We start from the raw sequence: 18,394 nt of genomic DNA on the forward strand, positions 1-18,394 counted from the left end.
CAGCCTGAGTATAAATACTATAGGAAAGGCGTGGCCAAAGCCCAACGTTCTCCATTCTGGGCTCGGGTGTCATTGTTTGCAGTGGTTTGGTTTCTCAGCAATACAGGAAAGCGAGGTATCGATGGTGTGTGCAGGGAACCAGTACAATCTGCCCTCTGAATGTAACACCAGGAGAGCTCCATACTGAGGATAGACAGGGAGGGGTACAGTGTGTTAGTGGTCCTTCCATCCCAACAAGAGGATGTGTGCAGGGCCCTCCTCCAGGATCAGGAAGTCCTAGATCTTCATCCTCCCAATCCTCTCCATAAACACGATGGATGACGTCTCCATGGGCGATGTGTGTACACGAGGATACGACCAATCTGTGACCAGCTATCGTCTGTGATCACAATGTACTGGATATAAGATCGACTGACACTTCCCGTCACCTCCGCCACAGGACACCGATTTGTCTTTGTAACCAATCAGCTTGCACGTCTTATTCATCGAAGAGCCTGGCGGAGCGCGAGGTTCTCCAGTATGCAGCGCGGAACCTGCTTCATCAACTATGAGGATTTCCGGGAATGCTTCGATTCCTACAAGAAGGAGACCAAGCTGAGTTTCATGCTCCAGAGCTGCGTATCCGTCCAGCAGCACAACCTCAAGCATGGCACTGATATCCGCGAGGACATCATGTAAGAATCCGCACTGGTAGTATGCTGGGACAGGGGTCACTCCACCCAAAACTGGTGGGTTTTTTATTTAGTGGTTTTGGCGGGGTGACAGTGGAAAGCCTAGCACTGACGAGTTGGTTCATCTTTACAGAAAAAAGGTGAACTAACACCCTCACTGCCTTCCTTGGGCCCTGCTGTACTTACCTCCAGGGGTGCCCAGCTGTCAGTGCCCATGCAGCTGATCCCTCTTCTCTGTGCAGCGCTTCCAGGATGGCCCAGAGGTTCTGATTGGTCAGGAAAATACACTGATTCACTCTGCTCAGTCCCGGAAGTGTTGCACAGCGAAGAGGGGAAAAAGAGGTGTGTGTGTGTGTATACATGGGCTTACAAGCACCTTAGAGTAGTTCTAAAGCCTCAGTATTTTTAACCGTAATGCATTCCTTGCATAAAGCGGAGTTCCACTCGCTCTGTAAAAAAAATAAGTCAGCAGCTACAAAAACTGTAGCTGCTGACTTTTAAAAAACAGCCACTTACCTGCCCTATGATCCCACGATGCCCCAGCCGCAGGCCGTTTCACCGGCCATCCTGTATTCCAGGCGCCGGCATCTTCAGTATGGGCACCCGGCTGTCACAGCTTGCGGCTTCATAGCCGGCTGCCCACTGCGCTGCGCTTCCTAAATGGCCCCGTTGTCTCCTGGGACCTGTCACGTGTCCCACAAAACTTCGGGGAGGGAAGGAGGACAACTTCCGTCTCCGATCGCCTAGGCGATCGCATTGGGAGCGGGTACCTGTTCCCTCCCGCTCCCCAAAGGTGCCAATCCTTAATGGGGAGCGGGGGACCAATCTTTAAAGCGGAACCTCCCCTTTTGGGTGGAACTCCGCTTTAACGTGTTACTAAACCCACAACAGTAAAATCTGTCTGCATATGCAGTAAAGCATGCTTGTTATACTCTGTGGAACCTAATTGGTTAATCCTCCGCACTGTGTAAAAAAGGCTGTTTGATCCTGCCCTTCTTCTGCTGTCCCCAATCCATCTGCTGATAGTACAGAGCTCTGCACATGCTCAGTTTAGTGTGTATGGCTAGAGAGTTGTTGGTTTTTCCTTTGGGAGAGTGCATGTGATCAGCACAGGGCCAATCAGCACGGTCCAGTCAGAGGGTCAGGGAGTATGCAACTTCATAGGACAGTCAGAGGAGAATGAAAACTCCTCCTACAAATTTAACCAGTGCTCAGCTGGACACTGATAGAAGTCACAAGACTGCTCTAACTGCTGATGAGAAAAGGTATTTAGCAGTTTAAATTTACTAAAATAATTGCACTTCCATAGTCTGTGTACTGTGGGAGACCAGATATAGTGAATGCAGGGTCCTGGGAGACCAGATATAGTGAATGCAGGGTCCTGGGAGACCAGATATAGTGAATGCAGGGTCCTTTTAACTGCTTCCCGCCTATTATATATGTTCTGGGAGGATGTCACATGACGTCCTCCCACTCTAACTGCACACGCCAATAGGCGGTGTGCTATGTCCCTGGGACACAGTGGATCATCAATCACACTAAAGAGCCGATGACGTCAGCTCTGTCATGTAATCAGCTGTGTCCAAGCACAGCTGATCACATGTAAACAAGGAAATGCTGGTTATCGCCAGTCCTCTCCTTACACCGACAGCATGTGAGGTGAGGAGAGCCGGTAATCAGCATTTCTCAGGGTGGACATCTACACTGATCATCAGTGCCCTGATGTTCAGTGTAGCCCCATCAGTGTCACCTGTCAGTGCCCATCAATACCACATACAAGTGCCCTTTAGTGCCCATCAAACCACATATCAGTGCTGCCTTTCAGTGCCATATACGAGTGCTGTCTTTCAGTGCCCACCAGTGATGCCTGTCAATGCTTACCAGTGCCACCTATCACTGCAGCCTCATTAGCACACATCAGTGAAGGAGAAAAATTACTTATTTACAACATTTTATAACAGAAACTAAGAAACGTTTTTTTTTTTTTCAAAAATTTTCAGTTTTTTTTTTTTTTTTTTTTTTTTTTTTTAGTTTTGTTTAACAAAAAATAAAAAACCCAGAGGTGATTAAATGCCACCAAAAGAAAGCTCTATATATCTCAAAAAATATAAAAAATGTTTGGGTAGAGTGCTGCATGACCGCACAATTGTCAAAGTGCGACTGCACTGAAAGCTGAAAATTGGCCTGGGCAGGAAGGGAGTAAAAGTGCCCGGTAGGCAAGTGGTTAAGGTAAAATATGTGTAGGCATCAGTAGTGGCCCCTGTCCCTTCCCTCCTTCCTTATACTTACATGAACTCTCATTCAATCCAGCGCTGTGCACGTCTGCAGCTCTTCTCTCATTTCTGGGGCTCACAGGTTTGCTGAGGCAGCAGGAACCATTGGCTTGCACTGCTGTCAATCAAAGCCAGTGATGAGGGCGCGGTGGAGGCAAGTCCTGCTGTCTGTGTCAATGGACGCAGCAGCGGGGCTCAGGAGCGAGCCTGCACAAGTGCCCCCTGAGGAAGTGGCTTCCCACTGGGGGCACTTGGCAGAGGGGAGGAGCCAAGAGTGCCAGTGGGGGACCCGAGAAGAGTGTCCGGGGCCACTTTGTGCAATTCTATTGCACAGAGCAAGTAACTATAGATACAGTCAGGTCCATAAATATTGGGACATGGACACAATTCTAACATTTTTGGCTCTATACACCACCACAATGGATTTGAAATGAAACGAACAAGATGTGCTTTAACTGCAGACAGTCATCTTTAATTTGAGGGTATTTACATCCAAATCAGGTGAACGGTGTAGGAATTACAACAGTTTGCATATGTGCCTCTCACTTGTTACGGGACCAAAAGTAATGGGACAGAATAATAATCATAAATCAAATTTTCACTTTTTAATACTTGGTTGCAAATCCTTTGCAGTCAATTACAGCCTGAAGTCTGGAACGCATAGACATCACCAGACGCTGGGTTTCATCCCTGGTGATGCTCTGCCAGGCCTCTACTGCAACTGTCTTCAGTTCCTGCTTGTTCTTGGGGCATTTTCCCTTCAGTTTTGTCTTCAGCAAGTGAAATGCATGCTCAATCAGATTCAGGTCAGTTGATTGACTTGGCCATTGCATAACATTCCACTTCTTTCCCTTAAAAAACTCTTTGGTTGCTTTTGCAGTATGCTTTGGGTCATTGTCCATCTGCACTGTGAAGCAGCGTCCAATGAGTTGTGAGGCATTTGGCTGAATATGAGCAGATAATATTCCCGAAACACTTCAGAATTCATCCTGCTGCTTTTATCAGCAGTCACATCATCAATAAATACAAGAGAACCAGTTCCATTGGCAGCCATACATGCCCACGCCATGACACTACCACCACCATGCTTCACTGATGAGGTGGTATGTTTAGGATCATGAGCAGTTCCTTTCCTTCTCCATACTCTTCTCTTCCCATCACTCTGGTACAAGTTGATCTTGGTCTCATCTGTCCATAGGATGTTGTTCCAGAACTGTGAAGGCTTTTTTAGATTTCGTTTGGCAAACTCTAATCTGGCCTTCCTGTTTTTGAGGCTCACCAATGGTTTACATCTTGTGGTGAACCCTCTGTATTCACTCTGGTGAAGTCTTCTCTTGATTGTTGACTTTGACACACATACACCTACCTCCTGGAGAGTGTTTTTGATCTGGCCAACTGTTGTGAAGGGTGTTTTCTTCACCAGGGAAAGAATTCTTCGGTCATCCACCACATTTGTTTTCCGTGGTCTTCCGGGTCTTTTGGTGTTGCTGAGCTCACCGGTGCGTTCCTTCTTTTTAAGAATGTTCCAAACAGTTGTTTTGGCCACGCCTAATGTTTTTGCTATCTCTCTGATGGGTTTGTTTTGTTTTTTCAGCCTAATGATGGCTTGCTTCACTGATAGTGACAGCTCTTTGGATCTCATCTTGAGAGTTGACAGCAACAGATTCCAAATGCAAATAGCACACTTGAAATGAACTCTGGACCTTTTATCTGCTCATTGTAATTGGGATAATGAGGGAAAACACACACCTGGCCATGGAACAGCTGAGAAGCCAATTGTCCCATTACTTTTGGTCCCTTAACAAGTGGGAGGCACATATGCAAACTGTTGTAATTCCTACACCGTTCACCTGATTTGGATGTAAATAGCCTCAAATTAAAGCTGACAGTCTGCAGTTAAAGCACATCTTGTTAGTTTAATTTCAAATCCATTGTGGTGGTGTATAGAGCCAAAAATGTTAGAATTGTGTCCATGTCCCAATATTTATGGACCTGACTGTATGTATGTTATAAGGAAAAAAGTGTTTTTGGTTTTTCTTCCACTTTTAAAGCTGAACTCAAAGTATTACCTGTATTGCATACTTCAGTCCAGCTTGCAACCATATAAGTATGCACATACCTGATGGACCACTGTGGAAGCTGTAGATAAATGTAGTTGTCGGTGCTACTACAGTGCTACAGTGATAGCTGCATTCTTCTGGGTCCCATGTGACCATTTCCCCTCTGCACACTGACTACAGGGTCTTTCACTCGGCCACCATTCCTAGAACACCTTGTATTTTTTTCAGTGAATACAAGGCGTTCCCTGGTTGAATGATGTAGAGAGGAGGGGCAGTGATGAAATGATCTACACCTTGTCCAATCAGAGAACGCCTTGTATTTATTGAAATTAATACAAGACTTTCTACGAATGGTGGCAGTGCCAAACGAGCAACCACCAGTGGTCAGTGGGCAAAAGGGAAGCTGCTTGCATAGAACCTGAGCTGGACCTGGAAGATACATTCTTGATTAATGAAATGCAGCAAGTGGCCTGGCTTTACCATTTCATTTTCTTTCTTGTTTAAGGGGCTGTGCACTCGCCCCTTAAACAACAGTGCATTGCATAGATGTGAACATGTCTTTTATACCATGAATGGATTCCTTTTGAGCAATGGCTGAAGTGCAAAAAACCGCTGCAGTTTAATCAGGTCGGAGCTATTAGAAAACGCTCCCTGGTAACTGGTCGAAACAGCATTTTCTGTTGGAGACCAGTCGTCCAATCCAGTTATCTGTGTGCTGGGTGACTGGTCTCCTCAACCTAGTAGTGTGAATCAGAAAGCCGTTGTGCCAGGAACACCTATGTGATGGGGTGCACTGCAAACCTCTCCTTCCTGTGCCTGGTGACTATGTGCCATAGGCCTTGCTTACACTTGTTGCTCCTGAAGAGCAATCTGCATTCAGATTGCTCTTCAGAGAGCATTTGAAAGGCTGCTTCAACCCATAAATGCCAGACTACTGCACCATAGCTGTGTGCATTGCTTGCAGTTGTCGGGGGGGTTGCAGTGCAGCCCCATCCACTTGAATGGGTTGCATTTGGCGGATGGCAGTGCCTGCTAAACGCAATGGGGGTATAATACCTGCTGTGAAGCAAAGAATCACGGCTGCAACACTCCCAGCCACTGCCTTTCCAGCTAAAGGGGGAACTGTTGAGGAACGGAAAAAATGCTCAGCCATAGGATTTTAGTGCCTCAGCCTGTTTGCTGAACAAAAAATGTAGTGGATCCCTTCATCTACACTAAACAGTACAGATAGTCGAATCCCCCTGCTGACTTGTATTCTGACAGCTGCTGACAATAGCTGTCATAATGCCCAAAAAGTAGCTGCACCTGATCTTTTGGCTGAGGGACAAATTAATATTGAACTGTATCTAAACCCCCCCAAAAAAAGTAAATAGTGCAGTTTACCAATTCTTCTATGTGGTGGCTGCATTAGTCATTTTCTGATTGAATGCAAAGCATTCTCTAATTGGATGAGGCAGACAGGCGGGGCAGTGTCTTCACACTCTCCACCTTGTCCAATCTGAGATCACTTTGCTTTCATTTAGGAAATGCAAAGCATTCTCTAATTGGATGAGGCAGACAGGCGGGGCAGAGGCTTCACACTCTCCACCTTGTCCAATCTGAGATCACTTTGCTTTCATTTAGGAAATGCAAAGCATTCTCTAATTGGATGAGGCAGACAGGCGGGGCAGTTGCTTCACACTCTCCACCTTGTCCAATCTGAGAACACTTTGCATTCATTTAGGAAAGGCAAAGCATTCTCTTATTGGATGAGGCAGACCGGCGGGGCAGTGGCTTCACACTCTCCACCTTGTCCAATCTGAGATCACTTTGCTTTCATTTAGGAAATGCAAAGCATTCTCTTATTGGATGAGGCAGACAGGCGGGGCAGTGGCTTCACACTCTCCACCTTGTCCAATCTGAGAACACTTTGCATTCATTTAGGAAAGGCAAAGCATTCTCTTATTGGACGAGGCAGACAGGCGGGGCAGAGGCTTCACACTCTCCACCTTGTCCAATCTGAGAACACTTTGCATTCATTTAGGAAATGCAAAGCATTCTCTAATTGGACGAGGCAGACAGTCGGGGCAGTGGCTTCACACTCTCCACCTTGTCCATTCTGAGAACACTTTGCATTCATTTAGGAAATGCAAAGCATTCTCTTATTGGACGAGGCAGACAGGCGGGGCAGTGGCTTCACACTCTCCACCTTGTCCAATCTGAGATCACTTTGCTTTCATTTAGGAAATGCAAAGCATTCTCTGAATGGCACCCGTGCAGAGCAGCTGCCCACCTGTGTTCACAATGCATCAAGCCAGCCGCTCTGCACGGGACCCAGAAGTGAGTGGCGATAACTGGAAAAGCATTTCAGTGATTTCAAGGGGCATTGGCCATGTATGGCACATACATTATTATTATACAGTATTTGTAAAGTGCCAATAGTTCGCTCAGCGCTGTACATTACAAAGGGGGACAGAACATGTGACAGAACAATACCAATACAATGTGATACACGAGGGGTTCGAGGGCCCTGCTCTTTCGAGCTTACAATCTAGGAGGGAGGGGATGGTGGCACAGGAGGAGATAGCTGTGGGGGATGGAGTGGTAGGAAGAGTGGAGGAGGTCGGCAAGTTAGCAGGGGGTGGGGTAGGCTTCCCTGAAGAGATGGGTTTTCAGGGTGCGCCTAAAGGAGAGGAGAGTAGGTGATAGTCTGATGGGTTGGGGCAGGGAGTTTCAGAGGATGGGTGACACCCTGGAGAAGTCCTGGAGGCGGGCATGGGAGGAGGAGACCAGGGAACTAGAGAGAAGGAGGTCTTGTGAGGAGCGGAGTGTGCATGCTGGGCGGTACTTGGATATTAGGTCAGTGATGTAGTACGGGGCAGTATGGTGGACAGCTTTGTACGTCAGTGTTAGGATTTTGAATTTGATCCGTTGTGCAATCGGAAGCCAGTGGAGGGATTGGCAGAGGGGGGTGGCGGAAACGGAGCGGTTGGAAAGGTGAATGAGTCTGGCAGCCGTATTCAGGATCGACTGAAGAGGGGATAGCCAGCGGCAAGGCAGGCCAGTGAGGAGGGAGTTGCAGTAGTCGAGTCGTGATATGATGAGAGAGTGGATGAGCTGTTTAGTGGTTTCTGGGGTTAGGACATACATAGTTGCATTGGCCCGAGCTGGACCAATATAACTGTATAACCTAGCATTCCTGGAATCATTCTGTAGGGCTAGGTTCACATTTGTGCATTGTGGTAACGCACGCAGAATCGCGCATGTTCCCGCAATGCACACAATTTCGTTTGCAGGCGCTCAGTAGTGTCATTCAATGCTACCATGTATGCAAATGCAAAGCAACATGGTAACATGCATTTTAGTTTGGCATGGTTTTAAAAATGGTCAAGCACTTTTGTGCAATTTTTGCACATAGGGCAGCTTATTGAAATGAATGGGCTGCCCTAAATGCGATATGCAAAAACTCGTGCACTGTCGCACCTGGATAGATGTGAACAAACTGCTTTCACACTGTCAAGCTGTGTCTTTTTTTTTTTTTTTTTTTTTTTTCGGATTTCCCATAGACTTTCTATTATGTCCCCTGTATTTGACACATTTTCTGAAAGAGCGACAAAAGCCCTGCATGCTGCATCTTTGGTGCATTTTTAGAAAATGTGCTAAAAATGCAGGACATAATATAAAGTGTATGAGAAACCTTGGATGCACTGTGCTGTGGCTAAAACACAGCGCAACCGAATAAAAGTCGTGTTCAACTCCCAGCTACATTTTTAGAACCCAAGAGGGAATGCCGTACAGGGGCCGAAGGACTAGACATGCTACACATGCCCTGAGTACTATGATGGGTTTTTTTTATGCGAGTAGCAAGTTCATTGTAATCAACTTGTTAAATAGAATTCTTTTTTTAAACCAGAGTTTAGTGTCATTTTAGAAGTTGAAAAAAATAACAATCTAAATGTAAAAATGAAGTATGGGGAATTTGGGGTTGGAAAAAGCATGGGATTATTTACCTACATGGTAGATCGGGTGGGGGTGAGTTAGTGATGAGGGCTGGATAGAGTAAGGCTGGCCATACACTACACAATTTTTCTGTCCAATTTCTGCCCAATTTTATTTAGATTTACCTTCAACTATGTAGTGTAAGGGCGTGCCTAATTGGATACAATTGAAAGCGTTGTTAATGTCTGACCTCATATTATATGGTTTTTGGTAAATCTAAAGAAAAATTCTCAAGACAATTTTATAATGTATGGCCAGCCTAAAACCATTAAGGATCTGTTTGTATGCTCTTGTTAAAGAGAAATCGATCTAATAGAAGCACATGGCTCAGAACTTAGTTTGTCCCTTTTGAAGGAGCAGGTCTTTCAATAATTTGATATCTGCCACCCAATGGAACCATTGTTGAATGGAGGGGGAATAGCCTTCTACAATGCAGGGGTATACTATATGCGCTTGCTGCATTGACCGGATGTAGTATTACTGAGTTTTTGTAGGTCTTAGCTGGGATATTGTGATGAAGAAGGAAAAAAAAATCTGGGGAGGTTATCATTTTTGAGTACAAATAGAAAATCTGCTATTTTAGAAGTCTAACACATATATTGGGAAATGTGATGTTTTGCATTTTTCACCACTTAATATTTAAATTATATTGTTGAACATTCCATACATGTTTTGCTGTGATATTGGGTATCATGAGATTCAATCCTCTGCAGCTGTGACTAGAAGAGGGCTGAAAATTGTACTGGGGTAAACGTTATGGGAAAAAAAAAGAAAATTGTACTGGGTGTATTCGTGTTTAGGACCTTTTTTGTGTTCAGGGACGAATGCCCGGAATGCAGAATACCTGTGTTCTGGGCATTCATCCCTGAACACATAGGGACCTTAAATGCCAGTACCACTTGGCACAGTGCAGAGTCATAGCCTGCCATAGACTTTGACAGGATGTAGGCAGTGGGTCTGGATGCTGGACCTGTGCCATTCGTTCGCATTAAATGCCGGTAGGGATGCGCAGCAGCTAGACTGCCCCATGTGCAAGTGGCCTAAAGGAGTATATCTGGTAATAACCTTCTGAATGTTTCTGTACCCTCTAGTAGTATATGGTGATCTGCATTTAAATTTTTTTTTTTTTTTTTCCCCAGATATACTCAGGTGAAGTTTCGCTGTTCCAAGCTGCAAGGACACAATGGTAAAAGAAAGTCTTCGGATGCCATCTGCCCGGCCTATTTTTTTCTGCAGTATGATTCCGTAATAGATCGACTTGTAGTTAAAGAAGAATACTCCACCCATGTCCACACCAAGCAGACAAGTCTGCCAGCGTCTCCCCCTACACTTTCACAGGAAATAGTACATTCTGAATGTGGGGAGCTGGAATCCCCATCTAAAAAGAGATGCGGTGAAACGATATCTCTAACTCTAGATACAGAATATAATGAAAATCTTCAACTGCATGTGCCATGTGAAGATGATGAGAGCTTGCCCTTGGAGGGAAACGAGAGCAGTGAAGCTGGTTCTCCCAATGCCAGCATAGACTGTGTTCAGGAGGTGTTGTCTATAGAGGCTATTTCACGCTTAGGTGATTTGATGAAAACATTTCAAACCAAAGATATTGGTTCCAAAGCCTTGTTAAGTATTGGAAGTGAACAACAGTTGGAGCAAATAAGCTTTCAAACAAGTAAAATGTGTGGCTTGTTTGTAAAGTTCCCTGAGAGCCTTCTGATCCACATGGTAGTCAGTAAAGGTGGATACACAGTCTATGCTTTTCTAGTGGAAAACGCAGAGCGCAGAGGAAAGGTAATTAACTTTTCTTTCATTAGAGAGGATAATGCAAAGGAGGTCACCAAAATGTTAGAAACCTTTAAAAATTTCAACCCAGAATGGCAAAAGGTAAAGATTATCTATACGGATATCTATTTCAGACACAGGGATACCTTGAGAGAGGCATTTCCTTCAGCCAGGACTCTACTGTCTGTGTTCCATACTGTGCGCTTCATTGAAAGAGAGATTAAGGGATCGTCTTGCTTCAAGGAATGGCTGCGCAAATGGATCGATGATGCCATCCATCACACTAACCCAGAGAAACTGAAATTCTTAGCGGAGCAAATACAGTACAAATTGGACAAAAAGGTGTATGAAAACCTTTACACAAATTGGTTCTCTTGTGAATTGCTGTGGTACATGCATATGAAGAAAGGTTTGCATTCTAGTAACCTGTACATGGACAGCTTAGGCTTGGTGAATGATACCATCTCCAGCCTACTTGAAAAAGATTTATCCATGGAAGAAAAAATTCAGCAGTTTGTTGAATCTGCAGATCATTTCAATAGCAAGGGGTTAGAAAACAAAAGGGATAGCTGTTTGGATTTTTCCAAGAGTAATGTTAAAGTTCCAAAAAAGAGAAGAACGAAGGCAAAGTCTATTGATTCTCCACAGCAGTCAACCCGGCCCGCTTTGAAAAAGAATGCTAGTTTATCAAAGGTTATGGACGCCTTAGGCCACAAACCCAAGCCGTTGCCTTCCAAACTACAGAAAACGTCAGACAAAATGCTACTTTCTTTGAAGAAGAACTGCAACGACCTTGGCTTTCAGCTGTGCCGTAAAGAGTGGGAAGTGGTTCAGAAGTCTAGCCAACTTATAAGTGTGCAGACCACTTCTATTCATGTCCGGTTTCTGGAGGAATCCCATCAAGTCTCTCAGGATGGAGTGTCCTGCACTTGCTTTTTTAATACTCGTTATAAGCTGCCATGTAGACATATCTTAGCCATGCTTCTTACAAACAAAAAGCTGGTTGACAGAGACATGATCAGTGTCAGGTGCCAGAAGAGGTCCTTAAAACCAATGGCACACGACAAGATATTGGAGACGGTACTTTGCAATACTAAATCTGAAGATGAAGCTAACAAAAGGGTAGACATGATCAACAGTCTGGTCATGGAATTTGGTAATTTACTCCTGCAGGGTGATGAGTCGGAAATGCATGTTAGAGCTACTACGCTACAGAAAATGGTGGATATGTGGCACAAAGAGTCGAACAATAAGAAAGAACATCTTGCTGAGAGTAACGTTAACAACCTGCCTTACAAATGGGTGAAGAAGGAACCCAATGAAGGAGAAGCAAATCCTGACTGTTGTGAGCTGTACAGACTGAACACTTGATCCGAACATACTTTCAATATTTATTAGCAGACCAAATAAAACCTCTAACAGACTCTGTAACTGTGTCATGCATCAAAGAAAAAAAAAACAAAACCTAAGTATCATACTTATCTGCATTTGCTCCTGCGGGAGCCTTGCTGTGTGGCCTGCTGCCATTTAGAAAAGTCCCCTGGCCATGCTTTTGGTCTCATTCGCACAGGGGCTGAGGCCCGTACTCTGTGAATTGGTTGATTATGTGGCTGGAGGTGCTATGTGTACCATGTAATCCTATAATGAAGCAACAGCTGTATGGGTGAGCAGCCCTAGATGCATAGGGGGATATTTAGTCCTAGATTGTAGGCTCCAAGGACAGGGCCCTCCTATTCCTCTTGTATTGTTGCTGTATTGTCTCCCTTTATATTTGTAAAGCACTGAGCAAACTATCGAAATCCTGTATAATAATAATTTTGTAAAACTGCATGATGCAAAATCTTCTGCGGCTCTGCATAGAAACCAATTGGCTTTTAGGTTTTATTGTCAACGCTTCTTTGAACAACCTGAAGTTAGAAGCTGATTGGTTACTTTGCACAACTGCACCAGATTCAGAGTGCGTCGGTTTTCGCAAATTCTCCCCATTCTGTGCATGTGGAGGCTGCTCACCAGCATGCCTGTCCAATAAAGATGAGCAGCTGTGACCGTACAGCCACTGCATCTCTAGAGGCTTACTTTGGCTGCTTTCATTCAACAAATGGCACCTCAAGCTGCATAAATAACAATCTGAATCGTGTTGTTTAGGCCAGTCTTTTTCAACCAGGGTGCCTAGAGGTTTCTTCGGGGGTGCCTTGGCAAAATGTCTACAAATTGCCCAAAACTTGTATACAAGCTGGCGGGTGGAACAAGCCTGCCTTTTAGTTACAAAGCCACAGGTTTTCATTGTGCACCATTACAACCTTCTAGCCACCGGCATCCTGACAACCAATTACATCCTCATTTGAAAAGGAGGATGTCGGTACCTGCACAGCACCCTTGTTTGTCTTTCCCCTGCCCCTCTCCGTCAGAACTGGGGTCACATTAGCTGAGTGATGGGAAAAACTGAGTGAGAAGAGAAACAATGGAATGCTAGTCAGCACCAGCGTGCAAAAGTGTATTTGCTTTAGAAGCATAAATTACCTCTAAGGTTGGGTGCCCTACGTGTGGGGATGTTGCTGCATTATATAAAACTATTATAGTTTTTTACATTTTAGAATGAGGGGGCCTCAAGACTGTCCATAGTTTTAAAGGGTGCCTTAGTACTGTCCATAGTTTTAAAGGGTGCCTTGGTACTGTCCATAATTTTAGAGGGTGCCTTGACGTTTGTCCATAATTTGAAAGGGTGCCTTGACTAAAAAAAAGGTTGAGAAACACTGGTTTAGGCCACAGTGCCTGTGTGAATGATGACTGCAGTTGCCATTTATTACCCTGTTGTGGTAAAAGTTGATGGCCTTTTCATAGGAAATAGGCATGTGCAGAAGAAAAGCCTAGCCTGGACACTTTTGAAGCAAGGGCTCCCAGCAGGCCCCACAGTACCAATCTCATAGTAGGGACAGGTAAGTGCAAAATTAGAGAAGGATATAAGAAGATACAGTGAGGAACAGAAGTATTTGAACACCCTGCGATTTTGCAAGTTCTCCCACTTAGAAATCATGGAGGGGTCTGAAATTCACATTGTAGGTGCATTCCCACTCTAAGAGACAGAATTAAAAAAAAAAATTCAGGAAATCACAGTGTATGATTTTTAAAGAATTTATTTGTCTTGCACTGCTGAACATAAGAAAGGTGAGGAATCAGCCCAGAACTACAAGGGAGGAGCTGGTCATGATCAGTGATCTCTTCATTATAGATATTAGATTAATATATTGCATTTTATCAGATTTATATGACCGGTCTCTCCAGAGTGGAAGTCAGGCTAATTTGGTGTACAGTTGCTGCAAAAAGAGGATATCTGTTGTGTTGGAAATGCTTGTCCGTTACCAGTCCAAATGTAAGCACAATGATGTAAGCCATAAAACATGCAGGATTGGAGGGTATGACTGTTTTGTCAATTAACGAAAGCTGTTATTTGGCAGTAAGGCTGGCCATACATTGTACAATTTTCTTGAGAATTTTGCTTTAGATTTACCAAACACCATATAATATGAGGTTAAACCTAAACAACACTTTCAATTGTATCCAATTAGGCAAGCCCTTACACTACATAGTTGAAGGAAAATCTAAAGGAAATTGGACAGAAAATTGTATAGTGTATGGCCAGCTTAAGATAATTTCCTTACTGGCTGTAGGTTAGGACCTGGTCTAACACTTAGCTTGGCTCCCTCCTGTCTAGTGCTCTTCACTGTGCAGCTCTAGCCAGAGATCCACAAACTTCCTCTCAAAAGTGCCTTCTACTTGCGCATGTGGACTCAGCAGAACCCCTGTAGGCCAGCATGAGTGCAGCTCCCTATAGGAATAAATAGAGCCACAATGCCCATGTGCAGGAAGTGGAGGACCTGGTGGGGACAATTTCTGCTGATAGTCGGCGTGGTTCATCACAGTGAAGATCACAGAACGGGGGCCTAGGAAAGAGACTGGGTCTGCAGGTGTGTGGGGGCAACTATTTGAAGTTCAGTGCTACCAAAGGTGTCCTTTAAGGATGCCATAATGGTGTGTTTGCGAAAGAAAATATATATTTTTTTAAAGTTTTGGATAGACTGTAGGAGTGTTAAAACCTCTTCTTTTCCCTTTTACTTCCATTTGTTTAGAATGAGCTGAACATGTTAGTTGTGGTCATTAGCACTGCTCTACGCACACTGTAAATCCTTTCGTCTGTAGTCCCTAGCTCATCTCAAGAGCGAGAAAGAGAGGGTGACTATGTTCCTACATACACTGCTCAAAAAAAATTAAAGGATCAGAGTATAGCGTCAAGTCAGTTAAGATCCTGGCATATTGATCTGGTCAGTTAAGTGCAGGGGGGGTTGTCCATCAGTTTCAGCTGCTTTGGTGTTAATGAAATCAACAACAGGTGCACTAGATGGGCAACAATGAGATGACCCCCAAAATGAATGGTTTTACAGGTGGAGGCCACTGACATTTTTTTCCCTACTCATCTTTTCTGTTTTTCACTAGTTTTGCATTTGGCTAAGGTCAGTGTCACTACTGGTAGCATGAGGTGATATCTGGACCCTTCAGAGGATGCACAGGCAGTCCAACTCCTCCAGCATGGAACTTCAATGCATGCCATTGCCAGAATATTTTCTGTGTCTCCTAGCACAGTCTCGAGCAGGGAGGAGATTCCAGGTGACAGACCGCTACCCTAGGAGAGCTAGACAGGGCCGTAGAAGGTCCTTCACCCATCAGCAGGACTGGTATCTGCTCCTTTGTGCTAGGAGGAACAGGATGAGCACTGTCAGAGCCCTACAAAATGACCTCCAGCAGGCCACTGGTGGGAATGTCTCTGACCAAACAATCAAACTTCATGAGGGTGGCCTGAGGGCCCGATGTTCTCTAGTGGCCCTGTGCTCACTGCCCAGCACCATAGAGCTCCATTGGCATTTGCCACAGAATTGGCAGGTCCGCCACTGGCACCCTGTGCTTTTCACAGATGAGAACAGGTTCACCCTGAGCACATGTGACACGTGAAAGGGTCTGTAGAAGCCATGGAGAACATTATGCTGCCTGTAACATCATTCAGCATGACCGATTGGTGGTGGATCAGTGATAGTCTGGGGAGGCATATCCATGGAGGAATGCACAGACCTCTACAGGCTAGACAATGACTGCAATTAGGTATCTGGATGAAATCCTTGGACCCATTGTCAGACCCTACTCTGGTGCAGTGGGTCCTGGGTTTATCCTAGTGCATGACAATGCCTGGCCTCATAAGAGAGTATGAGGCAGTTCCTGGAGGATTAAGGAATTGATACCACTGAATGGTCCCCACACTCGCCTGACCTAAATTCAATAGAAAACCTCTGGTATATCATGTTTCGGTCCATCCGACGCCGCCAGGTTGCACCTCAGACTGTCCAGGAGCTCTGTGATGACCTGGTGCATATCTGGGAGGAAATACCCCAGGACACCATCCGTCATCTCATTAGGAGCATCCCCCGACATTGTCAGGCATGCATACAAGCACGTGGGGGCCATACAAACTACTGAGTACCATTTTGAGTTGCTGCAATTAAATTTCAGTAAAATGGACTAGCCTGCTGCATCATTTTTTCACTTTGATTTTTGGGTTGTCTTTGAATTCAGTCCTCTGTAGGTTGATAATTTTCATTTCCATCAAACGATGGGGCATCTGTACTTTCCCAACACATTACCCAGTCTATATCAGTATAGAGATCCAGCATGATGTTTTTCTCCATTGAGATCTGATGGTTTTCAAAGTGTTCCTTTAATTTATTTGAGCAGTGTACATTGGGACCTTGGAGAACCAACAGCCACCCTCTAAGATAGTCACAGCAGCAAGAAAAAGGAATATGGCGATTTGGAGGAGACTGGGGGTAATAGAAGGTACTTTGAGTTAGGAATACATATTTGAATAGTTTTGTTTTTTTTTATATACCAGAATTTAGCGTAACTTTGTCTTTCACTGCAGCTCTGTGAACTCTACTAGTAGCCATGCTTATAAATGGAAGATGGCTCTGTTAAAATGCTACTGAATAAAGGTGTCACTTGCCTGATGTGCAGTGTGACTAACAAGTGTAATATATTGACTGTAAAGAAACACCGATACGTTTGCAGGTAAAAAGACAAATACTTATGGAAACTGTATTTATTATTATTATACAGGAGTTATATAGCGCCAACAGTTTGAGCTTTACAATATAAGGGAGACAGTATAAGTACAATACAGAAGGAATATGAGAGCCCTGCTCGTGGAGCTTACAATCTAAAGGAAGGGGGAGGTGATACAAAAGATAACAGTGGGAGATGATCTGATGGAGGTGATTCAAGTATAGTTCTTAGGTGGAGGTGGGGTAGGCTTCCCTGAATAAGTGAGTTTTCAAAGATCGCCTAAAGGCAGACAGGGTGGGGGCTGACCGGACATATTGTGATAGGGAGTTCCAGAGGATGGGAGAGGCTCTGGAGAACTCCTCGAGGCGAGCGTGGGAGGAGGTGATGAGGGAGCTAGAGAGGAAGATGTCCTGGGAGGAGCGGAGCTGGCAATTTGGACGGTATCTGTGGATGAGGTTGGTGATGTAGCTAGGGACAGTGTTGTGGATGGCTTTGTAAGCTGTGGTTAGTATTTTGAATTTTATCCTTTGGGTTAGTGGAAGCCAGTGAAGGGATTGGCAGAGAGGGGCAGCAGTCGCTGATCGGTTGGTAAGGTGTATGAGTCTAGCAGCAGCATTCATAATAGACTGAAGGGGGGATAGCCTGTGTAACAGTAGACCAGTGAGGAGGGAGTTGCAGTAGTCAAGGTGGGATAAAACCAAGGCATGCATAAGTTGTTTTGTGGTGTCATTGGTCAGAGAGGGGTGGATTTTGGAAATGTTCCGGAGGTTGAGGCGGCAGGATTTAGCCAGTGAGTGGATGTGGGGCCCAAAGGAGAGGTCAGAGTCTAGGATTATGCCTAGCACCCTGGCATGAGGTGAAGATTTATTTATGTTCCTGAAATTCTAATTATTTAAAGGGCCAGTCCATTTAATTTTTTTTTTTCATGGGTGCAGATGAAAGAGTCCTTCACCTGGTTTTGTATTTTTTGAGGTTTAGTTGTGAGATTTCTTCACCTGCCACATTCTTGCTTTTTTCATACTAACAACTGAGGACGCTAGGCATCAGGGACACCTACCTACAACTGAGGATGCTAGGCATCAGGGACACCTGCATCCTAACAACTGAGGACGCTAGGCATCAGGGACACCTACCTACAACTGAGGATGCTAGGCATCAGGGACACCTGCATCCTAACAACTGAGGATGCTAGGCATCAGGGACACCTGCATCCTAACAACTGAGGATGCTAGATGGCAGGGGGCACCTGTGATCTAACAATCGCCGACATTGGGTGGTGAGGGCCCCCTGCATCCTACGTTTATGCTGTACACAGGAAATACAGCTGCATGAGAATTTGGAGATTTCAATTAGCCAGTGAGAGTTTCACTGCATTCCAAAAGGCAAATCAAAAGGTTTGCCTAAAGTGTAAGTCCAGGTAAAACTTTTCTTACTTCTGGATAGAGTAGGGAAGTGCCTGTTGGCAGAATGCTGAATGAAAGTTGCCAGTAGGCTGAAGGAAAAAAAATATTCCTCCAGCCGCACA

At 44.8% G+C, this 18,394-nt stretch overlaps 1 protein-coding gene across 1 annotated transcript; it reads left to right on the forward strand.

Moving 5' to 3' along the window:
• The first annotated feature begins 34 nt into the window (after nt 1-34).
• On the forward strand, nt 35-12,195 carry ZSWIM3 (zinc finger SWIM-type containing 3). Its single transcript, XM_089673413.1, has 2 exons — nt 35-674; nt 10,122-12,195. The coding sequence occupies exons 1-2, from the start codon at nt 520-522 to the stop codon at nt 12,133-12,135; spliced, it is 2,169 nt and encodes a 722-aa protein (XP_089529539.1). The 5' UTR covers nt 35-519; the 3' UTR covers nt 12,136-12,195.
• The last annotated feature ends 6,199 nt before the right edge of the window (nt 12,196-18,394 follow it).

The sequence above is a fragment of the Staurois parvus genome, unplaced genomic scaffold (genome assembly GCF_062004578.1).
Source record: "Staurois parvus isolate SC_StPar_1 unplaced genomic scaffold, SC_StPar_1.0 ptg000137l, whole genome shotgun sequence".
Taxonomy (NCBI): domain Eukaryota; kingdom Metazoa; phylum Chordata; class Amphibia; order Anura; family Ranidae; genus Staurois; species Staurois parvus.